Below are 14,333 nucleotides of genomic sequence, written 5' to 3' on the forward strand. Positions count from 1 at the left end.
TTCTTTCTGTATTACTTAGTGTCCTCCTAGTGGCAGCAGCATAACACCCATGGTCCTGTATCCCCCAATGAGGCGTAGGAGAAACTAAGTATATTAATAGTGGCTTTACACAGGAGGGAGGAATAAATTTTATTTTAAAACTTTCACACAAAAAAAATCCATCAAACATTTCTCTCTACCTGACCATCTTCCAGTTTAGTCTTTGGGAAGTTTAAGATTAATTTTGTTGCCTGCTCCCACTTTGCATGTGTGTCTTCCCATGCCTAAAAATAAGACATATTTCAATATTTAGAAATATCACTTGAAAGCTATAAATTAACCAATACATTTAAAAAAAAAAAAAAAGAACTGTTTGCCAGAAATGAATACCTTACCTCTGTGTTTCCAGCTGTTGGATGTTCTATTCTTCTAAGTAAGGCCATAACTCGCTTCTGTAGAGCTGCTCTGCCTAAGAGACAACAGGAAATATTCATGGCATTTAGTCACTGAAGATAAGAGCAGCTGTGCCTCAAGTATGCTTTCTGTTTGCTTTAAGGGGAAACCTTTACCATAGAATATGCTATTATCCTGCATTAAAGGGGTTAATCCACAAATTAATAGCGTTAATAACCGGTCAGGTGCCTGAACTTCGCAGAACGCTGCAGGGAGAAAATGAACTTTATTCTCACCAACAGCATTCAGTTTTAGCCATGGAGTGGTGCCGGCGAGAGCTCAGTCACTGCTCTGAGTATACAAGAGGGACGTCTAACTGTGCCCCGGCCCTGACTGACACTGGCCAGGGGGCGTGGTTACAGCCGCAGCTCTCTATACTCAAGAGCGGTGGCAGAGCCCGCGCCGGCACCACCCCATGGCTGAAACTGAATGCTGCCAGATTCTGGCTAAGTGCGGGCAGGCGATTAACGCTATTAAAGGGACTCTGTCACCTGAATTTGGAGAGAACAATTTTCAGTCAAATGGGCGGGGTTTTCGGGTGTTTGATTCACCCTTTCCTTACCCGCTGGCTGCATGCTGGCTGCAATATTGAAGTTCATTCTCTGTCCTCCATAGTACACGCCTGCGCAAGGCAAGATTGCCTTGTGCAGGCATGTACTATGGAGGACAGAGAATGAACTTCAATCCAATATTGCAGCCAGCGGGTAAGGAAAGGGTGAATCAAACACGCGAAAACCCCACCCATACGACTGAAAATTGTTCCCTCCAAATTCAGGTGACAGAGTCCCTTTAAAGGGGTTGTCCAGTCCAAATCGGTAAGTCTGCAGTCACTCTGTGTGATCCGCCGGTTTCTGACCCGGGACTGAAAAATATGTACAAGTTATACATACTCCGGGCAAGCGGGCAAGATCTCGTTCAATACAAGTGTATGGAAGCGAGGACATGCCCACTTGCCAGGAGTATGGATAACTCATACATACCCTCCAGCCCCGGGTCACAAACCGCCGAATCCCTGAAGTTCACAGTGCGTGCGCTGGGGGGATTCGATGTCTACAGTGACACCAAGCGACTGCAGACATCAATTTGGACAGGACAAACCTGTAGATTAAACCCATATCTGCAGGCTAATAGTGCTTTTTCTGGTGACAGGTTCCCTACAAAGGGTTGTTCAACATGCATGCTCTTCAGGGGCACACTGCTCATCAGCCTGTTTGCTGGGACATTGTGCTCCTGAATTATTGACAGTTCATAGTAGCAACATTGTGCACTTTCCCATGCTGCAAGCAGAGGCAGGTCGACCCCACCACCGTCAGGACGTCTTCAGAGTACTGCATTCAAGTTCTATGGCAAAATCCTTGCCAGCGGAGCTCTCCTTGCCTAAGAAATCAGCCGTTTATGATCAACTGCAGCTGATGACTTTAGCAACAAGCAGTAATCTATAGAAATAAACAACCTCCACTCTGCAAGTAATCCCTTATTGGAAATTGTTGCAAGTAACTTGTTTTTACAAGCATTAATGAAGATGTGAAACCCCTTGAAGACGGCATGGACAGTAAACCATTACTAAATCCTCAAATAAGCAAGCTATAAATCAGACTAGAAAGCAGATATACAACATAGAAACAAACAAGCGTATGAGCATTTCCACAGTTATGTACTAAAGCTTAAATATTTCAGAGAATAACCTTCAAGTGGTCTATTTTGTTCTCCCGCTCATTCTGAGACTGGTCATACACAGGAGGAATAAAAATGAGCAGTGCAATTCCTAAGACAACTGCAGGACAAAGTCTGTGCAAGGCTCATTAGTTATTATGCTTGCCTATATAGTGCCAGCATATTCTGCAGCACTTTACACTGCTGACCGCATTTAGGCTCAATCTAAATTCACCTTCAGTATGTTTTCTACACATGGGAAAAAAAGTACCCAGAGGAAACCCACGCAAACAAAGGAAGAACAAAAACTTCATATAGATGGCGTCTTTGGTGGAAGTTGAAAGCAAACGTGCTAACCACTGAGCCAGCGCTCTGCCCTGTTTCTACTAATTCTAAAACAAAAATGTTTAAAGGGAACCTGTCATGTCAAAAAACACTATTAACCTGCTGCTATAGAGTCAATCTGCAGGTTATTAGCATTTTAGAGCCATGTGGCACGCCATACAGAAAGTATGGGGGCCCGAGAGGAAATTAACTTTATTCCACCTGGATGCCTCCGGCTTTCAGTTATAGTGACAGGTCCGGCGCGGCTTCAGTCACCAGTCAGTACATAGTGAGCGACAGATGAAACCAAGCCCCAGCACTGACTGACAGCTGGTTCGATACTGAAGATCTACTGAGTCAGTTGTCAGCCAGTGCCTGGGTGCGGTTACAGCCGCCACAATCTGTGTACTGAGCAGTGTTTAAAGCCGCGCCGGACACTGCTGCATGACTGAAAGCTGGAGGTATCTGGAAGAAATAAAGTTCTGTTCCTCCCAGGAGCTGGGTTTTCAGTGCGTCAGCCGCATGGCTTCAGAATACTATTAACCTGCAGATTAACCCCATATCTGCAAGTTAATAGGTTTTTTTGACATGGCAGATTCCATTTAAGATTCAGTGAGCCTCAACCAAATCACAAAGTTCTCCCCACACAATACAGGGATATAGTAATAAAAGATATTTTCTCTTAAAAAATATTTGATAAGGGGGTGCCCATTGAATAGATATACCTTCCCCTGACGAAGCCGTCCTTGTAACGGCGACACGCGTTGGGCTTCTCCCCATGCTGATCTCTGCCTGACCTTGTTCTTTCCCCGGTGGCAGCGTCTTTTCATCTCGGCTGCGCTATACATTGGCTCCGCTTACTCTGGCCTATTTCAGGCGGCGTGAGTTTACCTTGGCACAGTTACTCTTTGTTACTCTACTCTTTGTTACTTGTGCCTTATGGCCTTTGATATAATACGGATCCCTCTTTGACCCTATGTATGTTGCTAACCTGCGATCATTGATAGTCCATTACCATTTTGGACTTCTTTGGGGTATATACTTGAGGGAGCGTATATATATTGTCATGTTCATTACGGCCGTTTTATCTCATTGGTGCATATTATACCGGGCATAATATTTACTTGGCATTATTTATTTTCAAGGTCTTTTCTCTATCATTACTATATACAGTCTGTGGTACAGTTTTTGTATATACATTATACTTTGTGATTTTTTGTGGCAGGATCACTGGGGATGTTGTTGCATACATGCATTTTTTTAAGTGTTTTTAACTTTTGTATCAATTAAAGTTTTGCCTTTTATATATAGTTATACAGTGGTGTGCACTTCTTTGGAGTGGTTCTTTCTCTATTCTCTTATGCCAGTTTCATTACCACTCTTGTTGCACCCCAATTATTGATTATATACTACCAGTAGTGCGCCAGTGTTTTTACTATTGGCCCATTGAATAGATGTCCTTACCAGTTGACATCATGTTGCTGACAGATGCAAACTCCATGAAAGTGTTGTAATTTGGCAAGAAATTGTGGACAGACACTTCATCCACTCCACACCGGATTTCAGCCTCCTCACACAGGCTCCGGAAACACGACATTGCCACAAGAACAGCTTCTATGTCCGGGCTCCAGAGAAACATGTAGAGGGAAACTTCTAATTTCGTTTGAGCTTGCCGGCATATTGGGATTCCACTTCCAGCAGCAGCACTTTCCTAAAAAAGAGCAAATTCAGAGACATACATTAGCCACTATGTTCACAAAAATCAAGAGCAAAAAGCATGGGGGCGTGTCCTAGCTGGCCATGTGAGTGGGCACAGGGAAGAGTGCTCCCGCTGCTAAAGGGACAAATATCCTGTGCAAACGTTGATTACCGGACTTTTTTGCCACAAACCGGCTAGCTGAAGGTCTGGGGAGCAAAGCGGTGCTGAGTGCTGGATCCGGCATCAGAGGCAATGACCAGACGGAGGCAGAAGGATGCAGGTGCTGGTGATGCAGGAGCCAGCCAAGATGGCACCGAGGTCAGAGAAGAAGCCGACAGGAAGAACGCCGCATGTCAACGGCGTATGGAGGTGGCGGCGAAGCTTCAGCAGTATGCCAGAGTGGAAGCTGCGGAGGAGGCCGAGCAAGGAACCGGAGCTGGAGCTGATAAGAAGGAGGAGAATACAGTCCTCGCTGCAAAGCATGAGGTACAGAGGGGGAAGGAGAGAGGCAGCATGGCGGGGGCAGGCGGAGGCAGGAGGGGGGCATGAAGGCTTAATGCAGAAAGAGGAGCCGACCCTCAGAGACGCTGTTGTGCTGATATCCTCGTGCCAGCAATCCTTGAATTCCCTAGCCCTGCAGATGCAGGAGGTAAAAGGGGACACAGCACAGATTAATGCAGCCCTGCAAAAGATGGACAGACGTATGGGAGCGGTGGAGGAGAGGGTGAGCACGGCAGAAGACCACATAGTTAAACTGCAAAAAGCTGAGAAAAAGTTCGCCCAAGCAATATCAGAGCTCGCTGCCAAGAATGAGGATCTGGAAAATAGATCCAGAAGGAATAATATACGTATAGTGGGGCTGCCTGAAAAGACTGAGGGGAGAAACCCCACAGAGTTTGTTGAAAGCTGGCTGCTGGAGAAAATTGGGGGCACAGTGCTGACAAAAGTATTTGCTGTTGAAAGAGCTCATAGGGTCCCGCCGCAGCCCCCTGCCCCAGGAGCGAATCCCCGTACCGAATCCCCGTACCATGCTTGCCAAAATACTGAACTACAGGGACAGAGACATTATCCTCAGAAAGGCTAGAGAAATGGAGGATCTGACGGCTGGAGGTCAAAAGATTGCCATTTACCCGGATTATTCTGCTGCAGTTCAGAAACAACGGATGAAGTTCACTGGGGTTAAGAGACGCCTGAGGGAACTGGGAGTGCAATACTCTATGCTGTTCCCCGCAAAGTTGAGACTGGTGGCTTTTGATAAGACCCACTTTTTCCTGATACCAGAGGACGCTACCCAGTGGATTGATACTAATGCGGAAAAACTTAAGGGAAAGGGCGATTGACATCTTGGCGAGATCCGGACGGGAGTTGTTTCTCTGTTGCTGGAGGAGGGATTTGCATTTAATGGCACATTGTTTAAAGGGTTGAGCAGCTGTTGAAGGCTCGGCTGTGCCATATTTAGTGATTGACCGGAGGGGATAGTAATGATTAATAAGTATGGGGGAGGTGGGTTATGCCGGGTACTGCAAATTGGTTTGGTAATTTCTCTACATGTTTATTTAAGTTGGAATGTTGGGAAAAAACAAATACTGTGGGAAATGCAGATTGTTACTGCAGCGGGAGGCGCATGGAGAGGGTTAAGTAAGGGAGAGTGTTCGCAATGGGCGGTGGAGCCCCACTCTTGATGAGAGGAAGAATGTGTTGTATTGGGTGGGTTAGGGGGGGCAAGTTGGGAGTTGGTAGGGGGGGTGGGAAGGATTAGACAGCTCATACTTGGAAAAGTGGATACTATGAAGGATGATGAGCCATATGATGGGGGACCGCATTAAAATATTGAGTTGGAATGCAAGAGGCCTAGCGGATAAAACTCGACGGGCGGCAAGTCTGCAGTATATTCGAGAACAGAGGGTCTCAATGATATGCCTGCTGGAGACACATTTAGTGCGGGAAAAGGTGGATGTATTGAACAGGCGCTGGATACAGAGGGCATACCATTCTACCTTCTCTACGTACTCTAGGGGTGTGTCGGTGTTGGTACCTGTGGGAGTGCAGTATGAAGAGGTGATGGTACAGGAGGATGTGGATGGTCAGTATGTGGTGGTGCAATGTAAAATAAATGGAGCGTTGATGTGTATAGTGGCGATGTATATTCCGCCTCCATACTCAAGTAAGAAAATTAGAGAGGTGCTGGAGAGGGTGGAAAGCTGGGGCCCGATACCATTTCTAATTATTGGGGATCTTAATAATATATGTGATGACTTTTGGGATAAAAATAAAAACTCCCAGAATAGGACAGTGGGACACATTACTACGTTTGGGACTTATATTCGTGAAGTGGGTATGACTGATCTATGGAGAGTTAGGCATGCTGCGCAAAGGGGGTATTCATGTTATTCACCGGCTCATGGTACTCTATCCAGAATTGATTTGGCACTGGGCAACCGTCTGTTGGAGAAGATGGTAGGGGATGTGAGATATTTGCCTAGGGCCCTCTCGGGCCATAGTCCAACTGAGGTGGAGTTTCGGACGATGGGGACAGGGGCCGTGAACAGGAGAGAGTGGAAGATTCACCCTAACTGGCTGCACAGTATAGATCTAGATAAGATAAAACGGGAGTTGGTGGAATTTTTTGAGCTGAATGATGGGAGTGTAGATACTCTTACTGTATGGGAAGCCATGAAGGCGTACTTAAGAGGGCTGTTGTTTAGAGACATTAGTAGATGTAAGCGGAAGTCGAGAGAGGCAGAGAAGGCAGCAATTGATGGGTTGAGGGCAGCGGAGGATGAGATGGTGATACTGGATACTCCGGCAGCTGGGAAGAGATTAAAGGCAGCTCAAAGTCATCTGGAAGAAATTTTGCTGGGTAAAGCTGAAAGGAAGCGGGAATTCATGAAGCTGGCTTATTATCAGGAGGGTGAAACTGTAGGTCACATGCTGTCGCTGGTGGCTTCTGCACAGAGAAGTACTTAGTTTGTCCATTCTCTAGTTTCCGGAAGTGGTACGAGTGTCTCTGAGACTCCAGAGATTTTGCGGATTTTTACGAGAACCTATATTCCTCTCGGGTGGATGGGACGGTGGGAGACACAGTGGCGTTCCTTGAGGGACTGGAGCTCCCGAGGTTGAGTGATGCAGATAGAGAGGGCTTGGAGGCTCCTATCACGGAGGAGGAGCTGGGTCGGGCATTACAGTCTATGGCTAATGGGAAGGCGCCTGGAGTAGATGGGTTTCCTGCTGAGATCTATAGACATATGGGGGAGGTGCTAATTCCCAGATTAAAGGCGGTCCTAGAGGAGGCTAAGACTAGGGAGTGTCTGCCTACATCCATGAGAGAGGCCATAATAGCGGTGATTCCTAAGGAGGGGAAAGACTTAGGGCAACCTGAGTCATATCGGCCAATCTCCTTGCTCACTATAGATGTCAAGATTCTGGCCAAGGTGCTGGCGATGAGGTTGACGAGTGTGATTTCCGGCCTGGTGCACCCAGACCAATCTGGCTTTATGCCTGATAGATCCACGGCGGTCAACCTACGGAGGCTATTTATGAATCTGCAGCTTAGGTCCGATAACTGTGGCCAGAGAGTTATTGCATCATTAGACGCCCATAAGGCGTTCGACAGTGTGGAATGGGGATATCTCTGGCAGGTGTTGCAAAATATGGGGTTTGGCTCGCGGTTTGTGTCCTGGATTCAGCTGCTGTATTCGCAGCCGATGGCCAGAGTCCGGGTGAATGGGGAGTTATCACGGACTATACAATTAGCTAGAGGGACGAGGCAGGGGTGTCCACTCTCTCCTCTTTTGCTTGCTCTGGCCGTGGAGCCACTGGCTGCTAAACTTCGACAGTCTGATGAGGTGTCTGGGTTTAAATATGGGATGATTGATGAGAGGGTGGCGTTTTATGCGAACGATATTCTACTGTTTCTAGCTGACCCGGTTGCTTCCTTGGGGGGGGCTATTGGGATTATTGAAAGATTTGGCTCACTGTCAGGACTGACGATAAACTGGAGTAAGTCTATATTGTTTAAAGTGGACGACGTAGGGGAGGAGGGGAGTGAGCTGCTGGAGGATGGGCGACTGAAGGTGTTAAGTCAATTTAAATATCTTGGGATATGGGTATCTATGCCGGTTACGGATTACATACATAGGAATCTGACTCCGATTTTAGGTGTTCTTAAGGCAAAAGTGGCTGCTTGGGTTAAGCTGCATTTATCTGTGGTGGGCAGGGTGAATCTTAGCAAAATGATTTTGATGCCGAAGATTCTGTATGTTCTTCATAATGCGCCAGTTTGGATACCGAGCGGGAAATTTCGGCAGATTAACTCCCTGTTCAGGAATTTGGTATGGGGGAGACAACATCCACGTATCAGACTGGAGACACTTCAGCGACCCAAGGAAGATGGGGGCTTGGCATTGCCTAACCCTGAAGTATATTTTCTTGCAGCCCAGAGTCAGCACTTAAAGGGCTGGGCGCATGAAGGGTCGTCCGGGGCAGTACAGCAATTAATGGAAAAGGTGACAAAAAGAAGGCCAGTAGTACAATGTCTGGAGGATGGCTCCCTGGGGCTTTGGGGAAATTGTATCATACTATGTTATTGATATGTAAGCTGTGGGGTAGACTAAAACATATACGTGGGATTACGGGTCTGACCAGATTCTCCCCGCTATGGCATAATAATAATTTAAAGGAGTTTGTGGCAATGGGGGTACTACCAAAATGGCAGGCCAAGGGGATTCAATATGTCCATCAGATAATTGAGCAGGGAGAGTTGAAATCCTTTTCCCAATTGCAGGTGGAATCTGATCTCGGGTCTGTGGGGGAATATCAATATTTGCGGATGAGACACGCATTTGGAGCTCAGAATAGGGAAGGAGGCATCAGAATTCAAAGGGATAGTGTTAGAGTATGTGTGTGGTGAAGGGACTACTGGGGGGGGGTGATTTCCACTCTTTATAAAGACTTGCTGCACACTTTCCTGTTAAGGTTTCCAATACTGGCGAGAGCTAAGTGGGAGAGGGATCTGGGCCCAATGGAGAATGAAACTTGGGAGTCGGTGTTGGAGTGGGTTCCACGCCTGTCTCTGAGCTAAACTGTCACAGCTTTATGTAATACACAGAGTTTACAAATCTCCGAAGGTGTTATATAAGGCAGGCTTGCGTGATGATTCTGAGTGCCCGAGGTGTAAATCTTCAGATGCAGATATATTTCATATGATGTGGACGTGTCCGAGACTGGCTGCTTTTTGGTTGGTAGTTTTGAGTCGTGTGGAAGGAGCATACAGATGCACGGTGCCAAGGGACCTGATGGTGTGCTTGTTGGGGTGCATGGATGAGATTGGAGTGAAAAACAACCTGAAGACAGCTATTGCCAGATTGCTGTATATGGCCCGGAAGGTAATAGCGCGAAATTGGATTAAGGACGAGCCGCCTTCAAGAAGAGAATTCCTCCAATATGTGAAGCAGGGCCTGAAACTGGAAAGGGGGTTTTATCAGAAAAGAGGGAAAATTGAAATGTTCGATAAGCTGTGGTCTCCGTGGCTTGCCATGGGATAGGTTTGTTATAGAGACCGGGTGAATCAAGACCCTGAATTGGTGAAAACATAACAAGTGGCCTATGGTCCTAACTGAGGGGATAGTCATCCTATTGATTTGAGTGTGGCGCTATTAAACAAGGTGGGCTGTCTTATTGGGGGGCGGGATAAGTTGGGATTGCGGGGTTCATTTGGGGGAAAACTTTGTACTGAAAACAAGAATGTAACATGTCAATTGTAATGTTATTCTTAATAAAAATTTGAGTTAAAAAAAAGAGCAAAAAGCATAACTACAAGCCATAGCGATCAGCAGCCTCATCAATATAGTGACAACTCTTACAAATACCTTGTATTTCAGAAGAAACTTATTTCTGCAAATCAAAATTTCTCGGAGCCATTTTAGGACTTCTGTGCTGTTGAGCATTTGGTGGCCAGTCAATTTCTTACAGATGGAGAACATCATTTGAGAGCTACAAGAAAAATAAAACCTCAATAAAATATTGGTCCATTGTACAACTAGTTTGTACTGAAATAAATTCGACATAATACTCCTAAATGGGTCATCTGCCCTAGTGAAATCTTCAGCAAGCACTCCAGCTTGATGAATCCTAATCAGGGGTGTAACTACAACAGGTGCAGGGGTTGCAATCGCACCCAGGCCCTGGAGCCTAGGGGGCCCTAAAAGTCCCTTTGGCCTATAGAAAAAGACTATTGCTACTAAAGATTTAAAATATTTGGGGGCCTCGTTGGAGCTTTCGCATCGGGGCCCATGAGTTTCAAGTTATGCCACTGATCCTAATGGTGTGTAATGCACATAGTGGCACCAACAGAAATACTTACGATCACGTGCTGAAAAGAGCCTCAGCAGAGTCTCATAATTGAACATAGAGAGATGCGGCTGTGAATTTAGCTGTTACTTGATCGCAAATGTGCCAATCAAACACTTGCTGTCAATTGACTACTACTGAAACCAGCAAGCAAAGTTGAATCTTAAGGGTATGAGCACACATCGTATTTGGTGCTGAAATTTCTGCATATTTTGGCATAAAAACCACAATGACAAAAACACGCTCTTTTCATTTGCGTTTTTGGTGCATATTAGTATCTTTAATATGGTTGAAGTCTGCAGCAAAAAACATTGAAAGAATTAACATGCTGCAGATTTAAATCTGCAAGTCACAAATAAGCAACGTGTGCATGAGGCTTCAGGATTCTTATTCACTTTGCTGGCATCAGGACAACCTTCAGGTTTTGTGCCAAATCTGCACTGAAAAGAAATGAAGCAAAAATGCAATGTGTGCACACAGCCTTCCAGTATGCGCTTACACACAGGTAGGATTCGGCAAGCTGCAATCCTTGCCAAGTATTCCAAAGGGCTAGACAACCCCTTTAACACAATTATTTTTCAACATTTCATCAACGTGCTTTTTAATGGCTAGTGGGAGCCCACCATAAAAGTCTGTCCATGAATACATGTTTTAACAAAGAAAAGTCAACCTTAATTCTTACTAGGGCGCCACTCACTTCTGAACAAAACACCCTTAGCTAGAAGAGAAAAATAACTTTCACTTACTAGTAGCATACTACACAACTGCTAAACATACCTGATTTCCCAGAACGTCTCTACCGGAGCATCTGGATTCCACAGCTCAATGCTGTCTGGTTGATGTAGGACCAACAATGCCTATTATGCAAAAAATACAGTCATGAAGATCAAAGAGATGGCACTTTCAGAGATCAAGTCAGGTACAGAAGAGGTATCTCCTACATCATACAATTATGAAATGCTTCAAATGCCTGCTAGATATTGATGCTAGTGTTGGGACCCATATCTATCTCAAGTATAGGCGTCTCTTGAAGGCCTCGTGTCTGGTGAGGTGAATGGAGGCCGACTGGAGATAAGCGAATGGAGAGATGTGCTCATGTGCACGGCTCTATTATTTACTTCCATCTGTGATAGGAATATCCCTATATAAACTATATCAGCACCGATATGTGGAACCATAAGCGTAGAAATACAGTACACTGCTTTATTATCTGGCAAGATGACAGGTGTGCAAGATGCGCACACAAACCGCATGCCTTGGCTTTAAAATTGTGATCATCATTCTAAAAAAAAAATGTCAAATGTATTAATAATTTCATTCTAATGTGTTTGGTACCAAAATCACAAAGTCTCTCTCACCTCCATGGCTTCTTGTGCTATCTCTGGCATGTTGGTCTGTGGGACCAGCAGTACCAAACCATTAATGAGTTCGGCAGTACTGGTCTGAGTGTCAGGTCCAGCTTTTCCTGGGTTCTAGAAACAGAGTCACGCAATATAAGAAAATCAAAGCATATTTCCAAATTATTATTTTTCTTCAGATTCAGGCTGCTTGACGGTAACATGACACTTTATCCAAATCAGATACCGTATTTTTTGGACTATAAGACAAACCTTTTCCCAAACATTTTTGGGGAAACCGTGGGGTGCGTCTTATAGTTGGAATGTACCTTACTTACAACTAGCGAGGTGGCAGCAGGAGTCGGGCGATTCTTCCGGTGGTCTGACGCTGCAGGGCAATGATCTCACTCCCATCCAGACGCGGCAGGCTCAGCAGGTTCCACGTCGCTCGGTGGTACGGGTGGTCCGGCGACTTTTTGTGGAAGCCCGGAGCCCCCACACTTCCATTGCCTCGACGTTGTGGTCTCCGGGAAAATGGCCGCCGGAGGCGGCGCATGTGCAGATTGAGATCTCCGCAATGAGATCTCGTCCCTAGATCTTGGGAGGCAAGATCTCGTTGCAGAGATTTCAATCTGAGCATGCGTCGTCTCCGCCCGGAGGCCATTTTCTCGGAGGCCACAGCATTGAGGCAATTGAGGTGCAGGGCTTCAGGCTTTCACAAAATGTCGCCGGAGTCCCCGCACTACCGAACCTGCAGCACCAGCCTTGGGATGGGAATTCCAGGAGACCAACGCATCGCAGAAATGGAAGTGCGGGGGCTCAGGGCTTTCACAAAATGTCAGCAGAGGCCCCGCACTACTGACCACCACCGAACCTGCCGCACCAGTCTGGGTCATATCATCGTCAGACTACCAAACACTCCCTGTGACTCCGCTCCACCAGCGCTGCTGATCCCCCCCAGGGTAAGATGAATTCAGGACTGTAAGACTGACCCCCATTTGACGCCTTAATTTTTTTTCCCCATTTTCCTTCTGAAAATTTGGGGTGCGTCTTATGGTCCGGTGCATCTTATAGTCTGAAAAATACAGTAAATAATTTAATGATATACATTTTATGAAAAATAAATACCAGTAAGAAGGCAATACAATTATGGAGTTCAATCACAGGAGAAAAACACGAGTCCAATTATTGCCAAATAATCATCAGGCGTCTCCTGATGAAGCGGTGATTTTCTGATGCGAAACACGCGTTGGGGTAGGGTGACCGGGAACTGACGGACACATGCACTTAAGGATAATTATTCCCTTATGTAGTTACACAAATTTAGTATATCTCATACACTGGCACAGATAGAGGTGTTGGTGAGGAATCTAGTATTAACTTATCACTTGTAAAGTCTCTATATGTTTTAGGTATATGCACCAAATGATTGGGAGTATTTTCCGGACATTAACTCTGCTGTGTTGACATATGTTCTGTCTTGTTGTCCTTGGGTCATTTTTTTGCACTCATGGATATAGTCACTATCTAAAATTCATATTTAACATTTTTGTAAACATTGTCAGTCTTTACATGTGTCAGTTAGTGATTGAAATTTTTCTCAATAAATATTGTTATTACGTTTTGGCAATAATTGGACTCGTGTTTTTCTCCTGTGATTGTATTGTTATCCGAGTTGCCATTTATACACATATATGGTTAAATATTACTGGTACTTTTTTTCTTACAATTATGGAGTTGTATAGAGGTACTATAGTCAGCTTACCCATAAGTTGTACAACAGCCTGTTCTTATTTTTGGCTTACTGTACTTACCATTTTACACATTTAGGACCCGTACCGCAAGGCCTAAACTTTTCTTACAAATCTTTGCTGTGCGGTTCCTCTCTTATTCCTCCTTAAAATGTAATAATAAACTGACCACTGGGTGTTACCAGTTTGCGTCGTGTTCACACTGGCACTGTTCAATAAGTGCTGGCTGTATCCCTGATAACACACCCCTTTGACAAGAAGAACCGTAGCACCAAAGTCAATATCTTAAGAAATGTTTAGGAGGAATAAAAGAATAACAGCACGATGCAGAGTTATGAAAATATGTTCTAAAATTAGGGTAAGTTCACGTGTCACTTTTTCCTGTGTTTTTGTCCTCAAGAAAAAACACAACATTTTACTTTCCTAGTAAAGTGAATGAAATTTCTGAAATCTCATGCACATGTTGCTTAATTTTTCCTTGCAGATTTGAAGCAGTTACAAATCTGCAGGATGTCAATTCTTTCAGCATTTTTCACTCATTTTAATGCCTGTGGGATAAAAGAAAGAAAAAAAAAAGCATCAAAAACGCAAATTTTGTTTATGTGGTTTTTTTTCCGAAAGACGTGTTTTTTTATGCAGAAATGTCTGCAGCAAATTCTTAAAGTGCGCACATACCCTTATTACTTAGAGGGAACTATATTTTAAAGTAACTTTTCAGAATAGGCTGTCGTGTGCGTACGTGAGGAATAACACTATCTGGCCATTATAGGACTTTTATCCTGCATTTTT

At 44.9% G+C, this 14,333-nt stretch overlaps 1 protein-coding gene across 9 annotated transcripts in view; it reads right to left on the minus strand.

The window, feature by feature from the left end:
• The window catches only part of NF1 (neurofibromin 1), a 373,185-nt gene that overhangs the window by 237,898 nt on the left and 120,954 nt on the right, over positions 1 to 14,333 (minus strand). For all 9 annotated transcript variants that reach the window (XM_077296848.1, XM_077296844.1, XM_077296843.1 and 6 more), the window contains 6 exons: positions 11,815 to 11,928; positions 11,234 to 11,313; positions 9,976 to 10,099; positions 3,874 to 4,120; positions 375 to 448; positions 180 to 263 (listed from right to left, as the gene is read on the minus strand). In XM_077296848.1, coding sequence (XP_077152963.1) covers positions 180 to 263; positions 375 to 448; positions 3,874 to 4,120; positions 9,976 to 10,099; positions 11,234 to 11,313; positions 11,815 to 11,928 — 723 coding nt within the window. The remainder of the gene's footprint in view (positions 1 to 179; positions 264 to 374; positions 449 to 3,873; positions 4,121 to 9,975; positions 10,100 to 11,233; positions 11,314 to 11,814; positions 11,929 to 14,333) is intronic.

Source organism: Ranitomeya variabilis, chromosome 3, assembly GCF_051348905.1.
Source record: "Ranitomeya variabilis isolate aRanVar5 chromosome 3, aRanVar5.hap1, whole genome shotgun sequence".
In the NCBI taxonomy this organism is placed as follows: domain Eukaryota; kingdom Metazoa; phylum Chordata; class Amphibia; order Anura; family Dendrobatidae; genus Ranitomeya; species Ranitomeya variabilis.